Source organism: Pseudoliparis swirei, chromosome 20 (genome assembly GCF_029220125.1).
Source record: "Pseudoliparis swirei isolate HS2019 ecotype Mariana Trench chromosome 20, NWPU_hadal_v1, whole genome shotgun sequence".
Taxonomy (NCBI): domain Eukaryota; kingdom Metazoa; phylum Chordata; class Actinopteri; order Perciformes; family Liparidae; genus Pseudoliparis; species Pseudoliparis swirei.
Window position 1 is genome coordinate 13,197,477 of NC_079407.1, and position 19,815 is coordinate 13,217,291.

The 19,815-nt window shown below is 44.2% G+C and overlaps 1 protein-coding gene across 2 annotated transcripts in view; it reads right to left on the minus strand.

The window, feature by feature from the left end:
* aplp2 (amyloid beta (A4) precursor-like protein 2) overlaps positions 1 to 19,815 on the minus strand; it is a 51,536-nt gene that overhangs the window by 2,984 nt on the left and 28,737 nt on the right. The window contains exons 3-16 of one of the 2 annotated variants that reach the window (XM_056440526.1): positions 19,477 to 19,609; positions 14,087 to 14,199; positions 12,404 to 12,636; positions 12,007 to 12,194; positions 11,176 to 11,343; positions 9,608 to 9,741; positions 8,980 to 9,054; positions 8,482 to 8,640; positions 7,561 to 7,689; positions 5,239 to 5,338; positions 4,341 to 4,514; positions 3,672 to 3,707; positions 1,984 to 2,066; positions 825 to 902 (exon numbers count right to left, since the gene is read on the minus strand). In XM_056440526.1, coding sequence (XP_056296501.1) covers positions 825 to 902; positions 1,984 to 2,066; positions 3,672 to 3,707; positions 4,341 to 4,514; positions 5,239 to 5,338; positions 7,561 to 7,689; positions 8,482 to 8,640; positions 8,980 to 9,054; positions 9,608 to 9,741; positions 11,176 to 11,343; positions 12,007 to 12,194; positions 12,404 to 12,636; positions 14,087 to 14,199; positions 19,477 to 19,609 — 1,803 coding nt within the window. The remainder of the gene's footprint in view (positions 1 to 824; positions 903 to 1,983; positions 2,067 to 3,671; positions 3,708 to 4,340; positions 4,515 to 5,238; positions 5,339 to 7,560; positions 7,690 to 8,481; positions 8,641 to 8,979; positions 9,055 to 9,607; positions 9,742 to 11,175; positions 11,344 to 12,006; positions 12,195 to 12,403; positions 12,637 to 14,086; positions 14,200 to 19,476; positions 19,610 to 19,815) is intronic. The other variant, XM_056440527.1, reaches the window with a different exon arrangement.

The following is a 19,815-nucleotide window of genomic DNA, read 5'->3' on the forward strand; positions in this document are numbered from 1 at the left end:
ATGCCAAGTCTAAAACCCTGGGTCTTGTTCCTGCATCCCGTTGGCGACATTCTTATGTAAAATACCTGCATGACGTGGATCTGCTTCGCTGTGCAGCTCCCTTCAACAGCCACAGGGATGTTTAAGGCGCTACTATCTGTGTTTATTCAGCCAGACTCAAATAGAACTCTTTGCAAGGATTAATGTTCATTTGAAGTCTTTTTGCGAAGCTGCTTCTAATCTGATCGATAGTGTTCTTGCTGAAATCTGTGTTCCCAAATATCACCAAGGGAGTCGGTGAGTGAATAGTTATGATCAATAGTCACAATGAAAAAAGACATAAGATTAGCACCCAGGTTGACAAATACAAGTATTCCCCTTCAAAGCAATGAAAGCCAATGTAAGGAATGTGAACACATGCATGGAATGTGTCTTTGTGGAGGATCTTGGCCAATTCAGTAAAAACACGCGAGTCACCTACACTCATCTTCATCATGTGATCTGGCACATATGACACAGACTAATCATATGTAGACAGCCACTTGTCTTTTTACTGCTCATTCTCACACACAAACTGAGCACACTCACTTTGTGTGGATTAACATTTTAAATGTGTACATTCAGATACAATCACATAACAAACATGCACCCATGCAGAAATAACCAAAACATATTAGCCCGAACATTAGCCCGGATTTGTGATCCGTTCCCAATCTGTGTTTTTTATGTTTTTATTCAGCTGCAGAACTAGGATCTGTGCACACTCCCTCCTTCTTTCATCCTCTCCCCACGACTGATGACTACAGTTCCCCAAAGAGCCCTGAGGAGGGCACCGCTGTACTCACCAGCTCATCATCACGCATAACGCTGACTCTCTCTGCACTGTAAACCACTTCTTTAACATCCAGAGACTCATCAATCACCTGTCGACACAGACAGGGGAGCCCAGGTTACACTCACCACAGCACTGTGAGGTTGCATGTGTGCGAGATAAAGAGAGATAGGCAGATAGGCAGGTGGAGAGCGAGAGGGTGTGAATGTGCAACGGAGTAAACTGTAAAGATGATCTGTGTTTCGGTGATGGGACAACTTGGAGCTGTCTTGTCCAGACTCGAAGGAGAGAGAGAGGGGGGGGGGGGGGGGTTGCAAGCAACAACAGACTCTCATCTCGGCACACAGTTTACATGTCTCACTCATTAGCGAGAGCTCTCATCTCAAGAAGAAGAAGAAGCGCGGTGCGTGGAAGTGGGTGTGTTCAGGAGGCAGAATTAAAGATATGCTGTCTACAGAGACAGAGCAGTGCAGAGTCTGTTTCCCACAACAACAACAACAAAAAGGGTTTTATCACGATAAATACATTTTCATTGTCACCGCCATTTAGTATTTTTTATTATTTTTTACGTCACATCGTTTCGTCCCAGAAGAAAAAGAAAACATGCATGCATTCAAAAACTTGCACGAATCACATGCAGACACACTCACACAGACACACAGTTTAGCAGATGGGGTTGGATTAGCATGCGAAACAGAGCACGCATTCGGCAGCCAAGCGTAGTCTGAAAAGCCAAGAGGAGGAATAGCGTGTCTGGCAAAGAAAGATAGCATGCGATGATCTGAATGAGAGTCGCTTGGCAGAGGCCAAAGGGATACATGCAAATAGCCCAGTTAGAGATAGTTGTAACTATGACAACATGGTTACTAAAATAATCTGCCTCATTAAAAACTGAATTTAAAAGAGCGATGTGAAAGTGCTGTATGTACTAATTAATAACTCAATCATCTTCTTCATCTGCTTCATTGCCTCTGTCAGATGTCGAGGGAAGTCAATTCATCTAGAGATTATCTTTTTAAGATATTTAGCAAAGGAAATACAATTATACATGTTGACAGAATTCCTCTGGCTTTAACAATGCTGCTCTCAGTTCCCATGTGGAGCAAGTTGGAAAGTAAAGGAAAAGCTTTGAGGCACAAACAGAATAATGAACGCGACAGCGAAGCTCTTACCACATTGTTGCTGATTTTGGGTTTGCTGTTGATGATTCTCTCCTCAGCACCAATCAGGCCGTCTAAACCAGACATGGCAGAGCCTGCAGGAGGTGAAGGAGCGCAGTCAATAACAGCAGAGCAGCACGAAACAAACAAACAAACAATCAAACAGACAGGGATGGTGGCGTTGATGGTGGACAGCTGCACATAGATATCCAGCTCTTCTCCTCACGAATGTGGCGTCAGTCTCCTGCGTGCACCGTGGACAACAAAGCCCTTTCTTCCATCCTGCACAGTGTGAGCACTGTGACGCCAACGTGACACTGACCGTACATTCTCTACAAAGGCCCTCTCAAAGTGGCGGAGCATAAATCTGCTCTATCGACTAATTCAATTAATTAGTTAGGGGGCCCCCAGGTATCTTGTACTCTTCACTTTTATCCAATTTCATGTTCAAACCTCTGCATCACGAGAGTTTCTCATGGACAAAATCCTTCATAGTTAACAACAAACTGTGGGTTTCAGTGTGCATGGTTCTGGAATAGGGATAGCATCTATTAATATACACACACACTATATATTCCATGAATAAATGATGATCTGAGAGAAGAGAGAGCAAACGGGGTTGAGGTCCTCCTGATCAACGGACAGCAGTCGCCTTATTTCCTGCTGCTGTTGCTGCTCAGCGAAATGCTCAAGATTAGTACAATTGCCTTTGGATTAAGCGAGGAACAATGACGTGTATTTGCGATCCTCACTCAAGCGCGAGTGACGTCTGAAACTGTGGCAGGTTATCAGCTGGTACTGCAGGGTGCACATGCTGCCGCAGCCAGCCACAATAACACAGCACAATGGGAGCGACCTCTACGGGAGCAATGTGACCTCTCATCTGCACGGATTTAAAAAAAATGCTGAAACAATCAGTCTATTTATCGACAATGAAGCATTTATAAGCACGTGTTAAATATTCACTGGGTCAGAATGCTGAAAGTCTTGCTGCTTTTTCGATCTAGTTGTCTATAACTGTAACATTGGACTGGTAAACAATGCAAAAACAGCAGCAGAGGGACAAAGTTCTATGAAAAAAAACTTAAACAGCAGGATGAGTGTAAGGCGTCTCCGTGTTCCCCGAGTAAGATCGCAGAGTTAGATCAGACGAAACAGGTGACGTCACCACATCCCGTTCTCAGATTTTAGAGGACAAATTGGGCCAATTACGATTGGGCCGTGGGTCAGCAGCGGAAACGCTGGGCCTCAGACAGGGCCACTAAATCAGTCAGAAAGAGGGCGACTGATGAGGGGAATCGATGTGCGGGTGGAGGAATAATTAGACACGGTGGCTTGACAAATGTACTGCGGACGGGATGACAGCGAACACACGACTGGAGAGTCTCTTTTCTCGAGGGGCAGCTGGCTGGGACCGTTCTCTACCAGTGCTTCGCTACTCAGCATGAAGTGATAATCCTAGTAGGATGAAAAGCACAAGAGCAACTGAAACCCAACCACGCAGTCATCAATAAAAAAAGAAGAAGAAGAAAATGAACCAGCAGATGGCTTTTGATAGAATATAAATGGTAGGAGAGAGAGGATCCCAATTTGCAGCAAGGGAAAAGAGAGGAGTGGAACAAAAAAGAAGATGGGAGAAGGGAGAAGGAAGGAGTGGGGGGGGGGGCTTCAGAAAAACAAGACGCAACAGAGGCACCAACCTTTCTTGAAGGCACGTGGGGAGTCTGATAGATCGCCTTGGCGTTAGAAATGAGCAACAGAAAAAAAGAAAAGAAATGGGGAAGGAGAAAAGAGAGTTAACTTAAGTGAGAAGAGAAAAGGCAGGGTTATCAAAATGTGTTAATTGAATTTAAAAAAAGTCAAGCAGGAAATAGTCTGAAAAGAACCAAAAAAAGGGAGCAATTTCTAAATTGGCTGGCTCTCCGGGGTGTTGGCATGTATATAAAATGTTCCTTGGGGATTTAATAATAATTTGCCTTCCATCTCGCAGGAAGCGTTCGATCCATGGCGTTTCTCTCTCTCTCGTTGAGTATTCAATCTTTTGTTTGGCAGAGATGCGACTGAGAAGAGAGCCATAACTGCTCCGATATGACCCAAAGCTTTTGGCTCCAGCTCAGCACCAACGCCTGAGGCTTTGGGCATTTATCTGCACTACAGTGGTGCTGCGGGGAAAGGCCACAGGAACTGTGCACGCACAGATAAGTCCAAACCCACGGCTCCACTTTGTAAACCTGTTCTCCCTAACTGCGCAACAGTTCTGGCGCGCTTCGTCACCAATCTCCTTTGGAGAGACTCGTGTGCATGGCCCTATTGTCCTCCACACAGCCACAGTGTTGTTCATGATGCTGCGTGTGACTGGAGCTGCTCACCCTCTGGCTCTAAACGGGACCCCAAGGATGTGACCTGGAAGGGCCGGTAGGGTTTCCCCTCGGGACCAGTGACTTCCACGCTCTCCTCTGATGACACGGTGACGTCTGGCTGTGACTCGGAGATAGACGACAGGAACTGGTCCATGTCAGCTTTCTGCTCCTGGAGTAACTCGTCTGCAGAACAGGGCAAATGACAGAGTGTGAGATGGCCTGGCTCATGCTAACGCCTTTCAACGCGGCACATGGCAGCAACGTGTCAAATGAGAGTTTCCCTAATTATTGTTAACAGAGCTGCTGCAAGAGAGAGACGTCTGTTCTCATTTCTGCTAACTACCAATTACTATTTTTCTTTGAGCCATTTCCGTGGAAATCTGCACGTCTCCCACAAGGATGTTGCACGGTGAAAGCTGTGACCCAGTTCTGTCACCGCTTCACTTTAATCGGCGCTGGAATCAAAATACCAAATTCCTAAAACATGCCGCACATTGCCAGTTTTAAATTGTACCACTGGCGATAAATAGATTCCAAATACAGTTTCCAGCTTCAGATCGAATTGTAAAAACGAGAGCTGGTGGGTGAGCAGAGACCCTAAAAATCAATGCGTAGCAGTATTATATTTCCTTCGCACAAATTCATAGGGAGAAAAAGACAACGCTGTTGTCTGTGTCTCTGATAATTGGGTTCCAGGCAGCGCTCAAGCCTGTCTACGAGTCTCCAGGTATGTTTGTGTTTCTTTTTGCACAAGAAGAAGACAGGGTTAGAGGCCATGTGATGTATTGGCATTCTCTGTCTGGCACATGTGCAAATTCCATCACTGTTTTCATTTCACTTCATTTTTATGACAGCACACTGTCCCTCCTCCGAGCTGCCTCGGGGCTTCTGGCTGAACACGACTCACCGATTTCATCCTGAATCTCCTCGGCCACATACGGTACTTTGTAGAGCAGAGATAGACTCTGGTTCATCCTCTCCTCAATCACACGCAGGTGGGTCATCACCTGGGGTTGGAGAAACAGACAAAGAGGGTGTCGTGTAAATCAAAATCCTGCTGTCTTTTTATGATGACAGAAATTGTGTTTTTTTAATGGACAATTCAAAACAAAAGGATCACGATTTTTATGTACAATGTTATCATTTACACCCAAGACTGCAGCAAATTATTCTAATTTTAGATCAAAATTAATTCTATATTTTAACAGATGAATTGTTTAGTCTGTAGAATGCCATAAAACAGGGGAAATGCACATTGTAAGTTCCGAAAGATAAAAGATGAATGAATAAGAAAATACACACTTATCCCAGAAACCCCTGCTGAAAAAGTGTATAGGCTTACTCGTGAGGATGCAAGTTGTGCCACCTAATAGATTCACAGATTACAGTCTTGGCTTTCATGTTTGGAGATGTGCAGGGAGAAGCAGTAAAAACATGGTGGTGCAATGAGATAATGCATATGAGAACATTTTAATTCATCTTCAGAAACAGGTGTCAGGAGGAAGAGAAAATACAAACGGAGAGCATCGGTTCTCTGACCAGAATATAAATGTTCCTAAGCGAGAGAGTCGTACATGTTCACAAATGTAAACAGAACCGTCAGAACTGTGCTTTCTGCTTCAGAGCATATTTTCCGAAGATGAACTCAGGCTCGCTCGCAGCTTGCAGACATAAAACGAGTTGCTGCATGTAATATTCAAATCAGTCTTGAGTCTCTGAACCGACTTGGCAGGATCTACTGCCTGTCAGTCCCAATGATCCCCAGAGCTCTGGGTAAAACAACAAGCTCTTTTGATCACACAGATACAAAACTTGATGTATTCCAACAATTCTTCATTCTCCTAAATATGGTTTCTACTCGCAATATGATGTGAAGAAAAGAGGACAATTTCTACATTTGGCAGAATATGAGAAACTACCAGCCGCTGAACAAGCTGACCAGCTCTTGGCAGGTAACTGGTGTTTATTTCCCAATGTGATGATTGACTGTTTTAATCTTCCAACACATGGCTGCAGTCCACCGCAGCCGGCAACAGAGAGCAACGATGCACTTTCCCCCATTAAAGGCCCGAAAGACTCAGCCTGTGCGTCATCTTCACGTTGACGTTTAACAAACAATCCCCATTAGTGTTGGAGTACAGATATCAATGCATCAGGAAACCTCTCCTGGAATAAATAGGTCAGGATTTATTAAAGCAAAGTATCATCCCAGAAACCCACATAACAGTTACATAAAGCCCAGCACGAGCTCTATTTACAAAGGCGTCTTTGTGTAATGCACTTCTCTGTCAAATGTCAAATCTACAAACAGTTGCAAAAACTGAAAATGCAGATTTGAACATGCTGATGGATTGATTGGGTGAAGAAATGCACAGGAGCTTCACAAGTAAACACTGTGAGAACCCGACAACACAGAGTGGCTTCCCATGACCGAGCACAGAGGCTCCCGGCCACCCAGATCCTACGATTCATCCAAATAGTAACGCACTGGCCCCTTCCCCTCCTGTCCATGCAGTTTCATCCATCTGCCCTGATATCTGTAATGATGGAGGATGACTAAAAATGGTGTTGAAGGGCTCTGACACAAACAAGCGAGTACATCTAATAGAGGAGCTACCAGCTAAATCCCTACGCAGCAGCTCAGAGTCCAGCATTATACAAGACCCGCGCAATGTTAATCTTCGGCTGAGGCTTAAGTGGATGAAAACACTCGCCCTCCCCTCGGTGGGTTGAGCCTACTCCCTTCGACTCAGAGAAACACACACTCTTTCTACCTCCTACACACTTAGAAAGAGGGCAGAGCGGCGCAGGCTGAGACATCATTATCCCTCTCCTGTCTGAGAGGGAATAGGAGGAGTGGAGGATCTGGAGTAGCTCTGCATGAGCTTTCACATTTAGTGACGCAGCCTCTCATTGAGTCTGTTGAGACTCGTGTAGGAATGATGCAAAACGTCAAATTATTGGAAGGTAACAATTAAACTAATTGAACTATAAAGACCTAAAGGACTTCACAGTTAATATATTAAATGTACAGTATACATCTAAGATAATTAATTCCAGTTTACATGCCAAACATTGGCAGGTTACAGCTTATCAAATGTGTGGATTTGTTGCTCTTCTCTCTTTCTACATGGAATATTTGGGAGTTTTTGATGGAGGGATTGAACATCGAGACATCCCCTTGGGCCCTGGTCATTTCCACCAAAGTAAAATGTGGATAAACACTGACCTGCGACTTCATCTGAGCAGCCTTCTCAGGATCCACAGCCAGGACGTGCTGGTAGTGGCGGATGGTGTGTTGGCGGTCTTTGTTCTCTGCGCGGACGTACCTTCTGAGGGCTTGCAGGATGCGGTGGGGCTGAGGGGAACATGGAGTGGAAAGAAAACATGGGGGGGGGGGGGGGTTATAGTGTTGGGTGGTGAAACAGCCTCCAAAAAACATTTCTGTATCATACTGACTCTCCGGGACATCAGTATGATGTCTTGTGTCGATATACTTCTCTGAAGCTGTGTCAATCAATTGTTCTCTTCTAATTTCATAGCTATCAAAGTGATGTTTATTGCTCTCTCTATAGACATGTTTTCATTCAGATTTGAGGTTTTATTTGATATTAACTAATAAACCATGAAACGATAAAAAGATATGACTCAAAAAACACTGAGTAATGAGCACATTTTGAGACATGAAAAATAACTATTCTCATTCATTTTACTCCACATCATAAAATGAGTCTGTAAAGCAAAATCAGTTATATGACATGACGTACAATCTTAACACCACAAGATGATGCAATTACACAATTTTTTCAGTGCAACAGAAGCCGGATTAGAGGTTACTGCACTTAGGTCAGGTTATAACATTTTAAACATCAACGTTTGAGTCCTCTTTGGGTGACCAGCCCAGCACCGGTGGTTAGAGAAGCCACAGATTACCAAACTGTGTGCTGGAAAAAGGATCAAAATAATATTAAGTAAGAGGAATATATATATTAAAAAACACAACACAGAGATTATCCCTGTGGTTTCAAATGTGATTGACTTTGTGTTCATGGAGGATATGGGGATGTGTGTTTCTCTGGATAAGAAGAGACAGGTAGAGAGGTGAGGAGAGGATGAAAGATGAACTCAGAGGCCAGTGTGTGGTGTTTACCCTGGGGGGGTCGGCCTGCAGGGCAGCCAGGTAATTCTCCAGGGCCAGACGGCGCCGATCATTCAGCATGGCCTCCACCCGGGCGAGGTGAGTCTCCACCAGCTGCTGCTTCTCGCTGGCTGCCTCCTCCTCCAGGGACTCCACCATGGCTTGGAAGTGCTACAAACAAAAGCATACACTTATATAAATCTGTATACAATATGCACCGTAAACAGTGTGGCATAACGGAGCTCTTTTGAATATATATATTAAAAAAGAAGTAAATACATCTCTGGGGGTGCACTCATGTCGCCTCTCAGGCTTGTCAAGAGTTGAGGACTCATTTGGAAGTCTCTCCATTCAGACAGTGCCCTAATTTAGCCTTAGCGTGATAAAGATAGAGCAGCCAGAAAAAAAAAATGTTTAAAGGCACGGGGAGTGAGAGACCTAAGCCGTCTTATCGCACCCAGACAATGGGACAAAGGAGGGACTCCCGGGCGGGAAGGATCAGTGTCTTACCTGAATCAATGTCTGCCTCTCAGCCTTGGGCAAGTTATTGGCCTGGCGATCAGCTTCTTCCCACTCTTTTCTTACCTGGAGTGAGAGACGGAAATGAAGCCAGATGCAAAATGTTCCTACTGCACTTGTTCTCTCAAAGTGCCTCTAACAGGGATTTTTGTAAATGTAGATGATGGAGAAAAAAAAAGCGTCCAATGCACAAATGAATATTTGGTCGGCTGTAGCTCGGTGGGGGAGAGTGGTCGTCCCGTAGCCACAAGGTAGCCGGTTCGATCCTCGCTTTCCCCATAAGCATGTCAAAGTGTCCTTGAGCAAGACACTGAACCCCCAGTTGCTCCCTGGGTGCTTCACTGCTCCTTAATAACTAAGGATGAGTCAAATACAATATATTATTATTTTTACTATTATTGCGAGCAAACCGACTAGCTCAATTCATTCGCCGTGAGTTATCTCAGACAGAAGCTTCTCTCAGCTGCACCCCTAAAGGATAGTCATAAGTTGCATTATTGTGTCCTTAACTCAGAAACAAGAACCGTGTCCTGGATATTGTGCAACTGAGCAACACAAATTTGACATATTACCTCCTTCATTAGGGGGGCGGGGCCCTCAACTCGGCCCGATAACTCACCCTCTCCATGCGGTTGCGGTGCCTGATCTCCAGCTGCTCCTTGGCCCTCTGGAAGCGGCTGTGCTCCTTGTCGTCGGCTGGCGTCTCAAAGTAGATGTCGACATCGTCGGTGGGCTGAGGAGTCGGTGGCATGGCTGCAAATTCAGAGACAGATGGTGAGTGGTCAGGGCTGCTAACTGACAACCATGCAGACAGACAGACAAACAAAGACACAGACAGACAGGTGGCACAAGTAGGCAGAAAGACAAAGACAGCTGGGAAGAGAGAGAGAGATAAAGAGTTAAAAGTAGAAGATTGAAGTTGGACAAAAATCCTCACAGTAGCACTCCTCTCATTGCCATTTTTTTCACCCTCAGTAACTCTGATGAACGTAAAAGAATCTGACAGTATTTCCTTTTGGATTCCTTTCATCTTCCCGTTGACTTTCTGCTGACAAGTCCGACACAAATGGAAATATCTCTGTCTTTGATAGCTGGGTCATCTGGGGCGAGGCCAGAGGGCTCTGTTCTGGGTTCCTCGCTCCACAGTCACGCAGGACTCACAACAACGATCACGCTCCAGGCTCGCAAACAGGACGAGACCTCGTTGTTTCCCCTCACCGTCAAAAGCAGGAGGCACAGGACAACGGATGAACGCAGAGCTCCCGCTCGGATCTTTAATGCTGCAGCTCCTATGAAATGTAGTGTGATCTGATGTGCAAAAGACCAAGAGGTGTTGGCCATGAACTGCGTTTGAACTGATGAAATGTGAGTCTGCCATTGCAAGGTGCAAAACAAAAGGTGATGTGTGACACACGTCGTGTCAGCGCTCTGTGAGCAGACCGACAGGAACAAGAAACACATGGCAGCGGAGAACAGAGACAGGCAAGCAGAGAAGAAAACAAAACTCTTGCATGCATATGAATGAACACCAAATTAAGAAGGAAGTAGAATGTCATATTTTTGTTATTTAGTCTTTTGGGAGTTTTTATTTACATTTTAATTTACTAACTTGAAAGGTAGTATGAATGACGGTTGGGTGTGAGGATACAATACTATTTCGATGCATTACCTTGAGTAACATGGAACACGTAAAGGCAGCTGTACAGACATTGGCCTCAAGACACAACTGTCTAAAATTTGGATGAATTCAAGCGAAAACACCAAATATGCTTCCTGAATTAAATGGGAATATTTTATACTTTGTTTTAAATCATTTACAAATAAATATCTGAGTTTAGAACTGTTGCCCTGATAAAAGCAAGCAACATGCAACATGTTCTATAAAAGATAACTGATGCATGATAATTATACTAAATGATCATTGGTTGCAGCACTTAACGTGTGTGTGGAATAATATAGGAAATCAAAATAGTCTTTAGTGAATGCAGTTGTTGTGGAGGTGATACGGGAACACCAGCGATGTGATGAGTGACAGGTGAAGACTGCAGAACAGGTGTTCTGCTTATAAATCAGTGACAGATTAAACCTAAATTATTCTGAAGTGAAGAGTCTGCAGCAAAGACACAAATAGAGAGAGAGAGAGAGGGAGGCGTGTTGTCAAACCATCCTCTGTCTGCTGAGACTTACTCAGGCGCCTGCATATTCCCATGCAGTTCTCCTCTGATTCGAAATTGTTGCGGTTGCCGGCACAGCCCCCGTATATGAAGCGAACACACTTCCTCTGGCTCATGTCGAAGTGCCAGCGGCGCATGGCGGCACGGCAGGGGCCGGTCTCAGCCTCCAGGGTGCACACCGCTGCCAGGGGACAGCTTGTTAGATCATCCGGCCACTAGGGGCAGCACTTCATTCCAGTCTCAATGTCAACACACTCGGAAAACTACCAGTAAACATCTACGAATATGATGAAACTAAACGATTTTTAAAAAGCACCGGAGAAAATTTGTTTTGTTCATTGCTGAAAAACAGATTAGCACTCTAGTGGCACTTGAAAGTCACTTACTTATGGTACTTTTGTAGTTTGGCTTTCTTGAAGAAATGTTACTTTCTTGTTGTTCTGAGTTTGTACTCATGGTTGATGCACTTATTGTAAGTCGCTTTGGATAAGCGCGTCTGCTAAATGACATGTAATGTAATGTAATGCAATGTACATGTAGAGGACTTGGATGCAAATAAGGAAGCATGGTTTTTCCTTGCACTGTGGATACTGGGATGTACTCTGCTGCTTTATCAATGTGAGCTGAAGGAAGGGGAATTGCTGATGCATACACTTAACTGATTACAGTCTGGCAGAGATTTAGATATAACTGCCTATAGATTAAAAGTTAAAAAGGTTTGATTATATTTAAGTGGTAGTGGCAGGCAAAGAGCCAATATGGGAGGGAGGGAGAGAGAGATAGAAAGAGAGAGAGAGAGAGCGAGAGAGAAGTACATTATAATTAAAAACTACTCATTACAAACCTTTCACTTCCTGCAGGTCCTCATCTTGGCTCTCTGACATTTTGCTGCTCTCTTTCTTCTCGTACTCGTCCTCCTTATCTGCCTCCTCGTCCTCATAGACATAGTGGTACTCATCCTCATCTTCCTCGTCTTCGTAGTCGTCCAATGGCTCTTCTTTTTGTGTGGGCTCCTCATCAGCCGGTGTCTCACTGAGGAAGGGAGAGAGGGAGGTGGAGGTGATTGAGTGAAGGGATGGAGGCCAGGAAGAGGAGTGATTTATCAACAAAGTCAGAGCAGCTGCCTTAGGTCAATGTCACCACACTTTAATTCCTCCAGATGGCCAGTAATGTCAGAATATCACGCTCGCAATATTTCAAGACTGTGCCTTTGATCAGTAGCAGAACCGCAGACTGCTCACCTGTCCTCGACGGCATCCTCGTCCTCCAGGTCGGTCTCGTCAATCACGTCAATCTCCTCATCCTCGATCTCCTCCTCTTCGTCGTCGTCCTCGTGGGAGGGCAGGGAAGGTTTGGGGGACTCCCCGGCGCGAGAGGAGGGGCAGCACACGTACTCGGTGCCGTGGAACTTGTCAATGTCGCAGGGCAGCAGCATGCCGTAGCTGTGCAGCACCGTGGAGCTCCTGGCACAGGCCTGACGGGGTGGAGGGAATGAGCTGCAGAGGATATCCATTGAACATGGGCACACGGCGCTCCAGACGGCTACAGCTGCTGTGGTTTCTAGGCCTCTCAAAAATACCCCAGTATAAAACTTGGTGCGGAAATTATTCATCTCCGTTAGTAGTAAATGATGTCCTCGTGTCCCAAGCACAAAACGTGGTTCACGTAAAGTTGCTTTAAAGTCAAATGTGGGATTGTCCTGTGTTCTATTATTTTACCCAAATTTCAACTATTTTCTTAATACTATTCAAATAATGTTAAACTGATTATTCAAAATGAAGACTTAAGATTTGGAAAGAAACAAAAAACAAACATTATCAAACCAACAAACAAGGCTGCCTGTTTGTTTAAGTAGTTTGGCCTGCCTGTTGACAATTACACATTAAATATGGACTTTAGCTTTTGAAACAACTTTTTTTACTTTCAACCAAAAAAGCTGCAAAAACCAGTGAAGTATAAACACATCACAACCATCCAGTCAAGTAAAAAGTCAGGAGAAAATAATCCAACCAGTCGGTATTCTTTATTTTATACCTGTGCAGAACTTTCAAAAGGATTTGAGGAGTATTTAAACTTCCGTTATGTTTTAGGTTCACCAATCCTGACAGGTGTATGTATTTATACTCGCTATCTTGTGGCAGAGTGGCAACCAGAGTCTATTTGAGGACTTCTCGTGTCCGTCTCTTGCATTTATCCACCTTCAGAATACTAACAAAGATGATTGAGGACTGAGTTCTCTCTCAAACCTTTAATGGGCCACACTTTCAAAATGGCATGCAGTCCTTTAACTGATGTGCTATTTTTCAACAATGCTGCAGTTCATATAGCAGCTGATGGCTGCCGAGAAACTGCCTGTTTAAGAACTCAGAGTGAGGGAGCTGACATTGTTTTGAAGTAATTTCTCTAACCCAGATTTCCCCACCGGTGAGATTTGTTACTGCTCGGCTGTAACAAATGTGTTATTGAACGTCGGTCGCTTGGGATGCCACACTATCGAAGGCTACAGATGATACTCGGATTTGTGAGAGTAGTCAGGAAGCATAAGGGAAGGGAGAGAAAAGAACAGACTGTCGTCGTCTGAGTGGTCCCCAGGGGCCAGCTATGAAGCTGCCCATTGGGGATTAGCTGCATTACAGGCAAAACACTAATTTGATTAGGAGCTGATTTGTGAGGGCTCCCAGCCAGCCTGAACCCCTTCAGAGGCAGGTGGAACGATAGTAAGGAGGGAATAGGAAAGATTGGAGAGCAATACAAATGGGACCAGCAGGACAGTGAGAAGGGACCAGAAATCTGTTTAGTTTCATTTCTAAAGGTCAAATTGATGCTCAACACTTCCTCTTCCCACATGACGTTCGTTTTCCATCGCACTGCTATCTCGGACATTCAGCCTCTCACTGCTTCCTATGAAGTAATTCCTTCCTTACCTCTTTGGCCACACCGTGCCACTGCTGATGGCTGACGCACATGTCCATACGCTCCTTGTGGAAGAACTTGCACTTCTCTGGAACCAGAAGCACGTCACTCACGAACTCGCCCACTGTAACAGCAAATCACACGGAGCGATACGGCCGTTAGTCACACCACAAATCTGTCCAGAAACTGAAAGGATAACCCCCCCACACCCTCTGACAGGTCACTGCTTCACAACAGAGCCGGAGTTAGAAACAATAAATCGTCTCGAGGGACCAAAAAAAAAAAAAAAAAAAAAAAAAGGAATGGCAGACGAGAGGAGTAGAAAAAAAGGGCACGATTCAATAATTCATAGATGCCTTGTCATTTACATTTCATTACCGCGGTATAACAGAAAGGGCATTTGACACTTGAACATCTGCCAGTGCACCTGAAGCCAAGAGGGATTCATCCCTCCTCTGGAGCCAAACCTATAACTGCAATCAAAATGGCAGTGGAGAAAATCAGCTTCACAGTGTCTCTTTTAAGGTGCTCTCCCTGCAGGTCAGTGAGATCATTTGCCTGATGAATTCAATTCATTCGGTTATGTTTTATTCATAGAACGAGTCGACGGAGAGCAGATCTTGGGAATAAATAAATGACATGAAAGTTATCTTGTGAATGCCTATGAATGGCTACAGGTTGAACACACTGTGTGTGTGTGTGTGTGTGTGTGTGTGTGTGTGTGTAAGCATATGGTGCAGGGGTCATAAGAAAGATTAAAAAGGACGGCGACTGCTTATTGGCTGGCAGTGTGGCGAGAAGCTCAGGTAGAAACACTGCCATCAGAAACAGATGGAAATCCAGGTGGAGAGAGGAAGGGATGAATAGAAGGTTTGGGGCAAAGTCCAGATCCAAGTGGCTTAGAAACGGGCAGACTGAAAACCCACAAATGAGGGTCTAAAGGTTTCACGGCGAGGGCCGGGGCCGTCCTATAACTGCTCATTTAGTGGTTTGCCGTGACCTCGGCCCGAGCCAGAGCTGCTGGATTGCTTCATATGAGTAAGGCGAGGCCGGCACACGGTGAAAAAGCAATGTTTGGGAAAATGAGAGGGTAGGATAGGAAGAGGAGGGAGCTGGAAATAGCAAAAGGCTCAGCAGCTGCTTCTCATCTCCACCCATGAGATACAGTAACCCCCTCATGCCCACCCCCCCCCCCCCCCCCCAGACCCTCGTTCTCTTATCCCTCTGCTTTGTGCCCACCGCTGGTGGAAAGTAACTTTCTACATTTACTCGAGTACTGTACTTGAATACAGCTACACATGTTCTCATTGCAAATGCTCAACTATGTTTTTTTTCCAGTTTGTCAAATAAGAAAATGCAGCCTTTTATCCAGTTTATATTGTTGTTGTTTTAATAGAATATATTGGGGTTTAGGACTAAAACAAAACATTTGAAAAGGTCTCCATGGTCAAAATTGTGATAAACGTTTTTCTAACCAAACACGCAACACATTCTTCTAAACCTACTTTTAATTCACTACACTTTAGCGGGTAATATTGTATATATATTCCATTTATTTGGCAGGTATATATATTTTTGCAAATTAAGACTTTGAACTGTTTAAAACATGACACGCTTATACAATATGATGCATGGTTATAGCTTGCCTAAACTACCAGTTATATAACAGTATATTGAGCTAGAATTACCACCATATTGACTTGCTGTGGCATTTAAATAGCATCATATAATAGAGTAAAAACACTTTGAAAGTGTCCATTCTGCATGTGTGCTTTTAGTTTGAATAAGAATCATTATTTACATTTATAGAAGTCACATTTTGATTGCGTAGATTGTACGTGGTTGTATTGTACGTGGTTGTATTGTTATACTTTTGCTGAAGTAAACAAATCAGAAAATGTCTCCTGGTGCCCACCTCCCTCCCTCCTCTCTTCACATCCTGAGAAAAGTAGAGAGACGGAGAGAGCAACTGACTCCGAGTAACCTTCAGCTCCATATTCTGCACACCGGATGCTGAGTGATTCATTCACTCATCTTCATTTCATCTCCGTCTCACTCTCTCTCCTTCCCAGGTTGCTTTGGTTGTGAGGTAGTAGAGTGTGTTTCAACGCCATATGCAGTCGGTGATGGATGATGGTGTTTGGAGAGCAGCTGTGCTGCGCAAGCACTCCTTCTCGGTGGGTTTCTGTGCATGTGTGATTGTGTGCACGCGAGCACACACACTCTTCTTTCTCTGTAACCTCCTCACAACCCAATCTATTCATCCGCCTTTCCTTTAAACTTCCACCTATCAGACACCCTCACAAATGCTCTCCAGTCCCCAGAAATGGCTGCTCTGGTGTGAAGGTAAAAATACACCCGATGCACCAATGATACCTTAGGCGGGGAATTAAATTAAGCACCAACCAAAAACGGCTCTTGTGTTTCAAGGACTTTCCAAAGGAAGCCCGCTGTAATTCAATTGAGTGTAATCAGTGAGAGATCTGAAAATATAAGTGCACTCAATGATTTAATCTGTAATGGATTTTATAATATATAGTTTTTGGTTCTCAACACTAAAGATGTCAAAAAAGTAAAACAGTATTTTTTTCAATATTATTGAAACGTTAATGTGATGTATTTGTTGCCTAGTGCCGATTCTAGTCCTGTGCTTTGATCTTGGACAGTGTGCCTACCCTTTTGGTTACATTTGCATCGTGAATTGCATCTTTAAAGACATCTGATCCCCACCATGAAAGGACTAAATGGGGGAGACGTGACTAAAACCAGGAAGAAGCTGGAGATTGATGTTACATAATGGAAATAACATTTGCATTGGGTTCCAGCTCATGTTAATATATTTTTTATATATTTAAACACTTTTAAAACATGGATAATGCCTAGCCTTAACCAGGACTGTAGCACTTGCCTTATGTCTTACCTTTAGCCAACCATTCACATATGTGATACTGACGCATCATTTTATAATTGTGAAGGAATGTGAATACATTGAAAAGCTCCTAAAACATGTCTGAGTTTGTATCTATTATCAATGTATTTACAATCCCAAGACCCAGCCCCTCTGATGATATCAGGAGTCGTCATTGTGTGCACTGCACCTGTATTAACTCAACAGGCTTAGTCAACAGGAAAAGCAAAGTATGTGTCATATCTGTAAATGTTACAAATTCAATTCTTATCAAAACCCGGCCTGAAGAAACATCGTCACTGAAAAAATCTACGGGGTAGAAAGTAGCTCAAGATCAGAGCTAAGAATATGCCTCCTAGGACATATTGCTGATAGCAATAGTTCTAGACATACAGCAACACAATTTAAATGTAAAATATGTCTTTTGAAAGATCGATATAAATCTGTATTTACCCAGATCATTTTGTTTGCCCACACGCCATTTTTCAGCAAGAAGTTGCTGCAATCTGTATTGTCCTCGTGCATTTCCCCCACAATTTAAAAGTCACACTACTGCCACTGACTGTTCTCACCATTTTAGACATACTAATAGAAAAAAAGTCTCCACAATAATCTCGTGCTGTTTGACAAAGACATCATGCTGCAGGGATTAAAGTGCCGTTGCACAAAAACCCATTCATTTAATCATAATAATGCATTCTACTAAATCCATTGTTTGGGGCCAGGAAACGGGGAGGGATTGGGGCTCTGAGACTGAGCCTCTGCATGTAAAGATGGGATACAGCTCATCTCTCACTTTTTATACTGAGCTGCTTCCTTTGTGCTTCCATTATTCCTATTAAACTATGACTGTGACATGGGTGCTGGTCCGGCCTTTTTAATCACATCCTTTTAGCTAGAGCCCACCTCCCATTGGTCTATTTTATTTCTTTTTGATTCTACTATAATTAATGTACACTGATGAATATAAGACAGAACCTCTCATGTCCACTTTTCTGAAACACTATGTGAACATCACGCATAATGAATAATTCAAAAGCACTCCTCATTGCACTTAATATGATAGAGGCCTGACAAATACTGAGCTGCAAAGGTGAGGCATGGTGAGGTGGCCGAGGCCCGCCGTGGCTCGTAGCATATGATCAGAGCCCTCCAATTAAGCCCCTCATACGCTACATTACATAATTAAGCAGAAACCCTCTCAATAGCCTTCTTCTCGCCAAATTCCTTATGTTTATTTCTTCTTCTCCATCGGTCTTCTCTGTTCTCTCTGTCCAAACACCTCATTTACGAATCAGCAGAGCAGCCGAGGAGGCCTTTGTGATGTGATGCGGCACGAGTACACAGACCGTTAGCAACGATGACAAACAATGTGCAAGAACAAGCGATGGAGCTATTCAATTAGGTTATTTGATTCTTTAATTACATGGAACTGTTGCAGAATCGGGATCCGACGTCTTGGTTTGTTAATGGATGCAACAGTGAAGTCAGAGGCTATCCGGTGTGGCAGGTAGGAGGGAAATAGCTTCAGGATGTAAGATGAGCGCAAACTAAGGGAAGTCCGGTTCTGCATGTGAACTTTTTACATCTGTATTCCTGTCTCAGCCACTCCAGTTGTGGGGTTTGCTGTCCCATGAATTTCCCAAAAGCCTCCTCTATGCATTTGCCAAAACTTCTCTTGAATGGTCGCCCATTTCACAGTCCAGTGCGACTGCTAATGGCTTTCCCCCCAGAAAACGGCACAACTGAATCCGCAAGAGGCTTTCGAACAGAGGAAGGGTGCCGGGAAGTATATTTGCAGCAGAGAGGAAGATGCGGTTTCCTTCCTGACATTGCTGGACACGTACAAAGAGGAGTCTTGTTACAGAGCTGCATTTCTCTGTTATTGCAATCCTCAGAGGCAGCAGGAGTGTGCTGTGGTTTCATAAGTTAGGGAGCACAGAGGCATGTGGCCTGCAAAGTCTGAGGCTCCATTTGACATTTAATAAACCAGGATATAGTCACGTTGCCACTGCTGATTACAGCGAGGCTGCAGGAGACAAAGGAGGGAGAGAGGTGTGTCTGATAGCACAGGCGAATAGAGAAATAGGGAGCAATAAAGCAGGCCTCCTCACAGACCTCTCCCTCGCTGACTGTGTGTCTCTGTGAGTTTATGGCCACTGTCTGAGGGGGGGAATAAGATTGTGCTTTATTGTTCAACAAGCCTCCCAGCAATAATGCACCCCCCTCGCCCCCTTTGGCATCCATTCACATTAGCTCCTGTCCAGCCGGGATCGGCTTAATCTGCAGCTGAAGGCAACGATTAGTCATCTACATCAGACCCGATATTGCTCTTTGCCCATAGCTCAAATGTATCATAATGTCTTCTTTCTCTGCATTGACTGAAGGCGCAATATAGAAGAGGGGGATGGGACACCCTTGATATGAAGGGTTACAGCCATCAAAGTGTTTTTTCCACCAGCACTTGAACTACTTATGAAAGTAAAAGCTTACCTAAGCATTTGTAAGGCACCACAATGTGGGCGTGCCCTTTGCACACCTTCTTCTCCTTCTTCTTGCACCAGTTCTCAATTCGAATTGGCTGGTTGGCTTCCACCACGTTTGTGATTTGCAGCTCGGGATACATCTGTTGGAAGAAGCAGCAGAGTGTGTACTAAATAATAAGAGAGGTATTTTGCATGTGTGTGCAAGAGTGAGAGGGAGTCGATAAGTGGAGCTTGAATAGGATTCTTCAAACCCCGCTTTATAGTTTATAGATGCCATCTGCCCAACCATGAAAAAGCACACAATTTACTATGGCATTTTCTCCAAATGCCATCGAAATGTCATCAA